At 41.8% G+C, this 10657-nt stretch overlaps 1 protein-coding gene across 1 annotated transcript; it reads right to left on the bottom strand.

Moving 5' to 3' along the window:
• Positions 1 to 2095: 2095 nt before the first annotated feature.
• On the bottom strand, positions 2096 to 7233 carry LOC130476095 (40S ribosomal protein S28-like). The gene is made up of 3 exons (XM_056847958.1): positions 7064 to 7233; positions 3638 to 3676; positions 2096 to 2210 (listed from the first exon to the last, which is right to left on the bottom strand). The coding sequence occupies exons 1-3, from the start codon at positions 7231 to 7233 to the stop codon at positions 2096 to 2098; spliced, it is 324 nt and encodes a 107-aa protein (XP_056703936.1).
• Between the last annotated feature and the right edge of the window lie 3424 nt (positions 7234 to 10657).

Below are 10657 nucleotides of genomic sequence, written 5' to 3'. Positions count from 1 at the left end.
AATGGCGGCAGGGGCGGGGGGCCTTGGGCAGCCATCCTGCGGCTGCAGGAGGCTGCCCAAGGCCCCTCCCGCCCGAAAAATGAGACTGAGAGACACTGTCCTTCAGTGTTACTCCTCTGAAGATGCCTGCCACAGCTGCTGGCGAAACGTCAGGAAAGAAAATTCCAAGACCACGGTTACACAGCCCGGATAACCTACAAGAACCAATGAACTCTGACCGTGAAAGCCTTCGACAATATTTCAAAGCAATTAAGTTTACAGCAAGTCAATCACTGAGAGAAAATTGGTATAAAATGCTTTTTCGATGGTATGTTACTCCAAAAGACATTCAGAAAATGAATAAGAATACTAATGGACATTGCTGGAAGTGTAACAAGACAGTGGGACTTTTTTTCATGGTGACTGAAATTTTTTTTGGAGCGAGGTTCACAATGAAATGCAAAAAATTCTGAAAGTTAAATTTGCTATGGACCGCCAATGTTGTTAGGCAGCAAGAGTGATGATTGCCAAAAATGGAAAATAGAAGATTGTCCTGGCTTAGAAGAGTGGAAGGACAAGTTAGCAGTGTACACAGTGATGGCCAAACTGACATGTTATGTAAATAAGTGACCTAGTGAAGAATTTCAAAGAAACTGGAAAGTATATATTGCGTATGGTCCTTAAAAGAAACAAAAACATTTTTTAGCTATATGGATATATCAGCTATATTAAGTAAAATGTATATAGTTGAATTTGGTTATTATTAATAATTAAGTAATATGTGATTATTAAAGATACAGTTAATTAAATGTTTCTATTTGTGCTAGAAAAGGGTATATAATTATGTGAGACAAGGTTATTGTATTAAGTAGTATATACTCAATGTGATTAAGATATTATAGTCAATATAAGAAAGAATATAAGAAGGTATCAAAATTCGTTATGCCCACCTAAAGAAAGTGTATTTTTAAATGTTGTAGATTTAATGTCTGTAGTGTTTAGGTATTGTTCACGTTGAAGTTTTTTTTGTACTGTATTGTATTGTTTATATCTGTTTGTTTATAAATTTGAAAATTAAAAAAAGAACATTTACAAAAAAAACACCCTCTGTGAGGTAGATTAGGTTGAGTGTATGTTACTGGCCCAAATATATAAAGTAAGCTTCCATGGCAGAGTGGGGATTTGAACTTGGGTCTCCCAGATCTTAGTTTGACATTCCTAAAAATCCAATTTTTAAATATATGTCAATGGGGTCTGAACTGGCTGAGAATGAGAAGGAAGGAGATCCTGCAGTTGTAATGAAAACTAGGCAGCTGGTAAACAAGTAGAATATCAGTCTATTCCTGGAACCCAGCATAAGGAGCATACAATCAGTGCCAACAATAGTTTGCACTAGGCGTCTATGAAAGGGGGAAGACTTGTGGAGAATCCTAACCACCATGACCATGTTCCATGTCTTCAGTATGGGGTTGATGAAAAGCAGAATAACAAGGTAGAATTAGCTGAGCCAGACATACTATGTCATTTTCTTCCAACCAATATTGGTCATCCAAGTCAGAGCACAATTTTCTCTTCCTCCAAGAACCCAGAGAGAAGTGCCTTTTCCCCCTTTACCTATCTAGTGTTACAGAAAATTAAAGAAGCAGCAGAGGAACTAGGGGTCCTTGTAGCATCTCTTGGGATAGGGCAGAGGTTAGATCTGACATGGACACTCTAGCACTCTCTCCTCAAAACTCTATGGCTTCTATAGAGTTTTCAGAGGAGATTGCTAGAACACCCCATTCACTTCTGAGTTTACCCGGAAGTAATGCAGACGCTCTAGCACACTCTCCCCCAAAACTCCTGGAAACCATATAGTTTTCAGAGGTGATTGCTAGAGCATCAGCATCACTTCCAGGTCACATCACCCCAGCCCCAGAAAGCTCCCACCGGTTGCCAGGGGGGACCTGGCAACCCTAATCCTGTCCCATGTAAAAGATGCCACTAGAACAACTAAGAAAGCCACCACACTCAGCGTGCTACCGTCAACAGAGAAGCCATAAAGCAGTCCAGGGCTAAATTAGTGATGTTCTAAACCTAACATTGTTCATGAAGCATTATCTTAGTCCATTATAAATCACTGCTGCTCCCAGGATCCAAGAGAAGATTGGTGTATCTCTCTGTCTTGCACTGGTGGAGCATCCTCCTCATCATGGTGTGAAATGGCTGGGCCCCAGGTGGCAGGCCCCAGGCTAAGAATCACAGGGCAAGAGCCCATCAGCTTGTGCATCTGGTAAGCTGGTGCTTTTCAAGCTACTGTAATTCAAAGGGAGTCAGCAATACAAACAATGTAGTAATGTCTTAGGCTCCTAGAACATCTGATTTTTCCCTTATGTCTTCCCAAAACACTCAGTCTTTGATGAGCTGATCCTTTTCAGCCACTTGAAAAGAGACCCCCCTCTCCCTCTTCCCTTTCCTTTTGCTTTTACACTAACATTCAGTTTCAAGAAGAGTTCTGGAGAACTCAGAGGCTTGCATATTATTATTATTTTGGTTAGTCTTAAATATTGTGATTTTTTGTTTTAGATTTTGCTATGAACAAAAAATGCTGCCTACATTTTTTTGCCTACAATATTAACAAATCTGAACAGAACAATTAACAAAGAAAACAAACTGAATGAGATCCCAAATCACACAACTCAAAGCATTGCAATCAAAATAATCAAAGAAATATTTTCCAGTAAGCTAGTGTACCTATTGCAAAAAAGGCTACTTCTGTGATAGATTAAGGGTTTTACAGAGGAGTTTTATTTGGGCTAGGGGATGACAAAGCTTTCTCCACAAGATAGGCTTTTGCTCCTAAGTCACTAATGTACTCAGCTTGATGCTTTAACTGTAGCCACTGACGACTTCAGTTGTACTCTACTAGCACCGTTCCCACAGGTGGTGGTTCTAAAAGTAGAGCAGTTTGAGATGAGCAAGTCCCTACTAGAATTACAAAAGAATGAATGAGTAAATCTAGTTCCTGTGAGTGTTCCAGGGCATCTGCCAGAAAGTGATCAAATAAATATTCCCCTGGGACTTCTACAACAGGAATTCATTGGCCTGCTTCTTCTCTTAGAGCCAGTTATTACTACTTTGATATCAAAACCAAGACACAAAATACACGAATTTCCCATCAAGTATAAAAATTGAATGCCTACTAACTGTATCCCACTGAAATCAAGTGCTTAACTTGGGTTGGACCATTCCATGGGCATTTCATAATCACGTAATGGGGAGGGGCCATAGCACAGTGGTAGAGCATCTGCTTGGCATGCAGAAGGTCCCAGGTTCAATCCCCGGCATATCCAGTTAAAGGGACTAGGCAAGTAGGTGATGTGAAAGACCTCTGCCTGAGACCCTGGAGCTGCTGCCGGTTTGAGTAGACAATACTGACTTTGATGGACCAAGGGCAGTATAAGGCAGCTTCATGTGTTCATGTGTAATATACATGCAAGCACCAACTAGATAGATGATAGATGATAGATGATAGATACATAGATACATAGATAGATACATAGACTGACAGACAGAGATAGCGATTGCAATAGTGTATAGCAACAAAAGATGTACATAACCAAACTTAATCTTTGAAAAAATAACATCGCTGGAGCCTCCTTCTATTACATGAAATTACCTTGTTCGGAAATTCAGCAGAAGCTTTCTGCTCTCCTTTCTAAAATTCCCATCATTGTACTCATGTTACGCTAGGAACCTTTTTAACCAATGCTGGAACATTAATATATTCACTTTCATCATCTCAATGAAACATGACAATTTTTTTTCCAGTATTGTTAGTTTCACATTAGGTTGTTACCAAAGACACAACATGAGAGGGATGATTTGTAAGCAATTGTCTGCCTTTGGTTTTTTTTCTCCAGAATTTCTGTCATTATGCATACAAAATATATTGCCTGATAAATGATGAAAAAACAAAAGCACCAATAAAATGCTTATAAATGATGCGGAAGTTGTAAGAGTAATATCTCTCACAAAATTTGACCTTCATCCTTATTATAGCAAGTTGATGATTTGCTTTACAAACAAAACACAGGACCTGTGTAACATCTTTCCTACCTTATTGATCTGTTCCATTGAGCTGGGAGAAGCATTTTTACCCAGTGGCCCATTAATGTGGCAAATGCGTAGGCATTTATCCGGGGAAGAGTAATGATATCATCAGCTATGCTATAAAATCACCAATTCGATTTTCCACATTCAAAACAGCGGCATTCCATTTCCTTACCTCAAATAAGGATATGGCTAATTATGCCTCACTTATTTCCTTTGCTTTATTACACTTAGGAAACATATTTCAAGATCTCAATCTTGTTTGTTGCAAGTGTCTGTAAATATTATACAACAGTAAAACTGTTACTATGTCATGGAAATGGTGCAGTTTACACAGCTATCAAACCTTGCATTTCACTTTCATTAGCTGTGAAAGTATAGAAGTATTTATTCATGTTTGCCAGGATTTGTACACTAACCTTAGGTCTTAACACTATGGCATAGTTACCCAACTTCAAAATCATGAAGGTATTGCCTTTGAGGGGCAAAAAGTGTGCTTTCATTGTCTGTGTACAGACAAAAACACCCCTCTGCAGTGCAAATTGCAAACTGGTTTGAAACCAGTTTCTGTTATCATGGTTTTTCATAATGAGCTAGAAATGTACTTCTATGATGGTGCTGAGAATCTTGTGTAATATCACTTGCCCTTTGTCAGGGCTACATTCTCAGATCATTTGGCTCAGAATAATTGTGCTTGAATCCTGTTCTGGCCTCCCTGAAGACCCTTGTCCTGAATGTTCAACATTGTATCTTACAAATACTTTTGCTACAAGTGCAGCATAAGAATTTCCAGCAGGATCTTGATGCTCTGTTTTTAAAAGAATGAGCCCTGAACTGGCTATGCTTCTTTACCTCCTAGTTCATCTCATGGTCTTGCTTGTGGGTAGCAATCATACGAACCGAAGGTGAAAACGACTGTTTATTTGCATTTGAAGAGAAGTGCCCACTTGCAAAGAAAGATGAATACATACGTGCTTTTTCACAGCTCCTCCCCGCCCCCCATGGTTGGTGCTACCACCTTAAAAGACACATTGTTAAACTCAAATGTTACATGTTGTGTTGAGATTTACTTTGTGTCAACTTATTTTGACAGAATAACTACTATCCATTAATGGCTATTGACCTGTCTAGAACCAGATCAGCTCATGCATGTGTGTTCTCACATGGTCTTATGGAAAGTGCAATTTATTTCCCTTCCCTTTGTCCATTTTTTTCCTACACCTTAAAAATTTTCTTTCTTTCTTTTTGGGGGGGGGGAGGGGAATAAAAACTTTATTCAGTTATATCCAGTCTCAGCGGTTCTCAGCCGGAAGGCGCAACAGGCCATGCTCAAGGATTCAGATGCCACAGGGGTGGGGGGGAAACAGCAGGCAGGGCGGGATCAGCACAAGCGGTAGGGTTGCCAAGTCCCTCCTTGCCACCAGCAGGTGGTTTTTGGGGTGGAGCCTGAGGAGAGTGAGGTTTGTGGAGGAGAGAGACTTCAATGCCATAGAGTCCAAAGTGGCCATTTTCTCCAGGTGAACTGATCTCTATCGGCTGGAGATCAGTTGTAATAGCAGGAGATCTCCAGCTAGTACCTGGAAGTTGGATCGTCTCCATAAGTGTTTATGTTAGCCCTTTTAGGGCAAAGATTTATGTTCATGTAAACAGGGTACGAATTTAATACCCATATACTAATTACTTATATAAGCTTTTCTGGATCTAATATTTATGTAAGCCCTTTGGAGCTATCATTTACATTTCTGTGAATGTGGTATGATTACAATACCTATATAAATAAGGTTGCATTTCTGACATTGTTGAGGGCATGTGTTACCAAACGGTTGTCACCTCCCGGACTGTGTTACATGGCAACCATCTAGACACGTGTGGCCACTGTTCCAGATGCACGCCCAGTCCTAAATGCAATGGAAAGGGCTCACGCTCCATCCAGCGAAACAGGCAAGGAGGAACCAATGGCAGGCAGGCCCTCCGAGTGAACCAGAGGGAATCCATTTTCCTGTGACCCCGCTCGAGTCTCCAGCAGAAGCCATTTCGCAAGAAACAAATAGACATGTAGCCAGCACCTCCCCATCTGCATGATTAATGGCTCATCCGAACCATCGCACCTCCAGCATCCAGGAAGTGGCCCGCCCGGCCGCAGCTGTTTGCGTCTTTGTCTCAGACCCGATAATCCCTTCAACGATCATCTCCTGAGTCTCCCGGAATTGTGCAGTCAATAGGTTTAGGTTAGCCTGTCTAAATTGCCCCGGTGCCCCACCTTAGCAGCTGACCATTAAGGTCTTTGTCCACCCTGGGAACTATGAGGGGGTAATCTAATTAGCCCCCACCCCAGAAGGTTATAACTGGGGATGCCAACACACATTCTGTACCTTCTTTCCCCCCTCCCATACTTGCTGTCATTCTGTTGGTTTGGGTAAGAGCTGCCCTGCCATACATCCCTCCCGCCTTGCTGGTCAAGCCCTAGGAATCCCCTGCCCCCATTTTTCTCTCATTTTAGCCGCATGGAACTCCAGACGTCCTCTTCTGGATCAGGTGAATTTTGCCCCTCTTTAAAGGGAAACTGCCACATTGGCAAATATCTCTACTTCTAATACCTTTTATTCTATAGACCCTGTGTGCATTTTGTAAGGATCTGTTTTGTTTGTGTGCGAACATATAATTGAGTAAAAACCTTCTACTTGTAACGCCATTGCTTCCGCCTTGTTTTGTGGTCACGGTATGGACTCTGGTATACATGGGGTATGTCCTGCTTAGTTACGCCATTTGCCAGTTATTGATTTGCTAATTCCCCATATAAATATTCAAACCAGGGAATTTGGGTAACATATGATTCTAATACCTTGTATGTCACAGTGATTTATTATTTATTTAAGACCATTTGATGCATGGTTTAAACTTCAGTTGAAGTCTTATCAATATAGAGCCCACGTGCTGTTGTTCCCTTTAGTACCTGGAAGTTGGCAACCCTAACAAGCAGCAGACCTCCCACTCCAACTCCAGGAGCATCAGAATGTCTCCTTCTCGGACTGGGCCTTTCACATTGCAGATGATGGAGTGGCTGGTGTCATCCATGCATTCCACCTGGCCTTGGGAGCCAGTCTGGCCCACCACTTTGGTCACTTGGGCCAGCTTGATGGGCTGCACACAGCTCCTGTCCATGGCGACTGAAGGGGGCCCATTAAAACTTTTCTTAGATATGAGTCTGTTTAGGTTTTGCTCACCTTACTTGGATTTGGCTTATTTATGTATCCATGTATTTATTGGTGACTCTGCAAACAAGAAGCAGTGCATTTCTACCAATTCTTCCATTGTCTACGTGGCTTTTTGCAAGCAGAAATACCATCATCTCTTCTGTGCCAATGTCATATATTTTCTCTGAGAGACTGCATTTATCACCCACTTCGCCCTTCTTACTGCCTTCTGGAGGTGCCAAATACCCACCTGTAAGTAAAATAACATTAATTTCTCTTCCTTTTCTTGTGTCTGAAATATAGCAGAAAGGAGCTTGTGGGTAAGGAGATGCCAGCTCCTGAGAATTTCATATCAATTGATTGAAGAAAAACTTATTGATGGAAAAGTGCCTTTAATTGCATATCAAACAAGGAAGCTTTACAAACATATGAACATAAGAAAGGCCATGCTGGATCAGACCAAGACCCATCAAGTCTGGCAGTCTGTTCACACATGGCCAACCAGGTGCCTCTAGGAAGGCCACAAACAAGGAGACTGTGGCAGCATCCTGCCTGTGTTCCATGGCACCTAATGTAATAGCCATGCCCCTCTGATCCTGGAGAGAATAGGTGTGCATCATGACTAGTATTCATTTTGACTAGTAGCCATGGATAGCCCTCTCCTCCATGAACATGTCCACTCCCCTCTTAAAGCCTTCCAAGATGGCAGCCATCACCACATCCTGGGGCAGGGAGTTCCACAATTTAACTATGCATTGTGAGAAGAAATACTTTCTTTTATCTGTTTTGAATCTCTCACCAGCTTCAGCAGATGACCCCACGTTCTAGTATTATGAGAGGGAGAAAGGTTTCTCCCTGTCCACTCTCTCCATACCATGCATAATTTTATAGACCTCTATCATGTCTCTCCTTAACCACCTTCTTTCCAAGCTTTCTCTTATCTGTCTGGAATTTGACAGACCAGATGCTATTGAAGATGACAATTCCTGAAAATGTTATCAAAATGGTGGAAATTAAAAAAAACCCTACAGCTGGAAATGTTTTTCTCTGAAACCAATAGGAACAAATGCATAATAGAATAAAGAAAATGAATATGTATTATAATGCAAATAAAGAAAATGAATACTGTTGTTAAAGCACACCATTAACTGACAATGAATAGGATTTTGGGCTGTACTCCTAGTGACTAGTCCTTAACAGAAAGCTTTAAAAGCCTTCTGGAAAGTTCCAGACACATCCATTAACACATCCATTCATCATCACCATGGTCATTCAGAAAACTCTTGCTGGTGAGGAGTGACTTCATAGACCACAGTTAAAATATGTGTAAGAAATAGGGCTGCCAATTCAGTTCATCCTGAACCGAAAAACAGCCGAATTTCCCCTGATTCAGCTGTTTTCAGTTCGGATGGAACCAAACTGAAAAAAGGCGGGGAAACGATGCCCCAAATTCAGCAAATTCGGGGCATCGCCGAATAAATTCAGCAGGTTCGGCGTTCCCGCCTTTTTTCAGTTCCCCCCCTGCGCCTTTACGGGGCTTCCCTGAAGCCAGGTGGGGGGCGCTTTAAACAGATCTGCGCCTCCCAGCTGGGAGGCGCAGATCTGTTTAAAGAGCCCCCCGTGCGCCTTCAGGGGGCTTCCCTGAAGGCGCGCGGGGGGCGCTTTAAACAGATCTGCGCCTTCCTGCTGGGAGGCGCAGATCTGTTTAAAGAGCCCCCCGCGCGCCTTCAGGGGGCTTCCCTGAAGGCGCACAAGGGCGCTTTAAACATATCTGCACCTTCCAGCTGGAAGGCGCAGATCTGTTTAAAGAGCCCCCTGTGCGCCTTCATGAAAGCCCCCTGAAGGCCCGCGGGGGGGGGGGGCGAATTTTTCCCCAAACTCCGGATCTCGCGCCGAATTTCACGGAATCTGAAGCGGGGGAGTTCGGACTTCGGCACGTCCCAAATTTAAACGGGCCGAATTTTGCCAAAGCCGAACTTTACCGAATTTTTTTTTCAACAGCCCTAGTAAGAAATGCTCATGGTTTACCCTGTGTATTATGATAGATCACGAATGATGAGTAGCCATGTTAGTCTGTCAATAGCAGTAGAAAAGAGCATGAGTCCAGTGGCACCTTAAAGACTAACAAAATTTCTGGCAGGGTATGAGCTTTCATGAGCCACAGCTGACTTCTGCATATAACCCTACGTAACATTTCAGTTCAGGTGTCATTTTATAACAGCAGCCGTGACCTTGGCACCCATCATTTCATAGGATTAATGATCATTTGAAGTTAATGGCCCTTAGCTGCACTTTGGGACAGCAGCTCCTCCTAGGTTGTCATTAATTCCCAGAAAATGTGTAGTGCCTAAATCATCCTGACTTAATTAGGTAGCAGGAAACTGCATGTTAATTGCCAAATTATAAGAGGCCAAGAATGGGCAGGTGGTTGCGCAGATCAGTACTCCAGGAATACAACAAAGTGAACATGATTTGTCTTCCTAAAACTTTCCTGAACTGGTCTGGTTCACTTCTTTGGAATTCCACCTATAGAGTCCTTAACTACATACAAATGAATGAATGTGGCAAATCAGATCACATTATGCAGAATTGGTATGCAGTTGGAGTTGCTAGAGATTTACAGCTTTTGTGGATTTGCATTTATATACAAGGCATGAGTATTCCCTCTCCCTATTTTTTTTAAGCTATTTGTTTATATGCTTGTTAGTGGCTTAAATTGTCAGATTTTCAGTGCCAGATTTGTAGATTTATCTGTATTGTATCTATATGTTTTACCGTTTGCATATGCATTGTGTATGATAGTCATATGTACCGTATACACAATTTATGTGCGTAATTCTGATTGGTCCACAATCACTATTGAGAAAATACACACACTTTACAAATAAAATTACATTTTAAAGAGTCACAGTTTTGATTTCTACAAGAGAGAAGCAAATCAAATCAGGGATTTGGAGGCAAAATAGCAGACTTGAGAAATTGGCTTGGAACCAACAGGGCATTTTGGGGGTGAAGGATTTCTGTAATTGGAGCAGAACTTTCTCATCTTCCTCCTCCTCACACAGTCCAAAATACCTCCTCCCAAAGTTCTGTGCCTGGGGGTCAGGGGCACAAATCCTTTAGTCCTTGGAAGAACTCTATCAAATCCAAGCCAATGAAATCATCTCTACAATATACACATCTCAGTTTTCCAATTGACTAGCACTGAGGCTGTTAATTAAAATCATCTGATTCCATTTTTTTAGAACTAGCTAAACTGACCTTCTATAAAGTAGAGGATATCAAATGCAAATGAGGACAAGATTCCTGAAGAATTGATGCAAAAGAGGGCACTTTGGCAGGTAAAGATTTACATGTATGCATAGGTTACACTCAAGGCCGGAGACAAAGTT

The sequence above is a fragment of the Euleptes europaea genome, chromosome 1, assembly GCF_029931775.1.
Source record: "Euleptes europaea isolate rEulEur1 chromosome 1, rEulEur1.hap1, whole genome shotgun sequence".
NCBI lineage: Eukaryota > Metazoa > Chordata > Lepidosauria > Squamata > Sphaerodactylidae > Euleptes > Euleptes europaea.
This window is presented reverse-complemented; position numbering and strand designations above follow the sequence as displayed.

What these genes read in the sequence shown, in the direction of transcription:
- LOC130476095 (XM_056847958.1), bottom strand. Translation starts at nt 7,233, where the DNA reads ATGGACAGGAGCTGTGTGCAGCCCATCAAGCTGGCCCAAGTGACCAAA. An exon ending in CTGATGCTCCTGGAGTTGGA is followed by an intron (nt 3,677 to 7,063) that starts GTGGGAGGTCTG and finishes TGGGAATTTTAG; the next exon opens with AAAGGAGAGCAGAAAGCTTC. An exon ending in CTGCTGAATTTCCGAACAAG is followed by an intron (nt 2,211 to 3,637) that starts GTAATTTCATGT and finishes TGTGATTCTTAG; the next exon opens with CCTGGGGCCTGCCACCTGGG.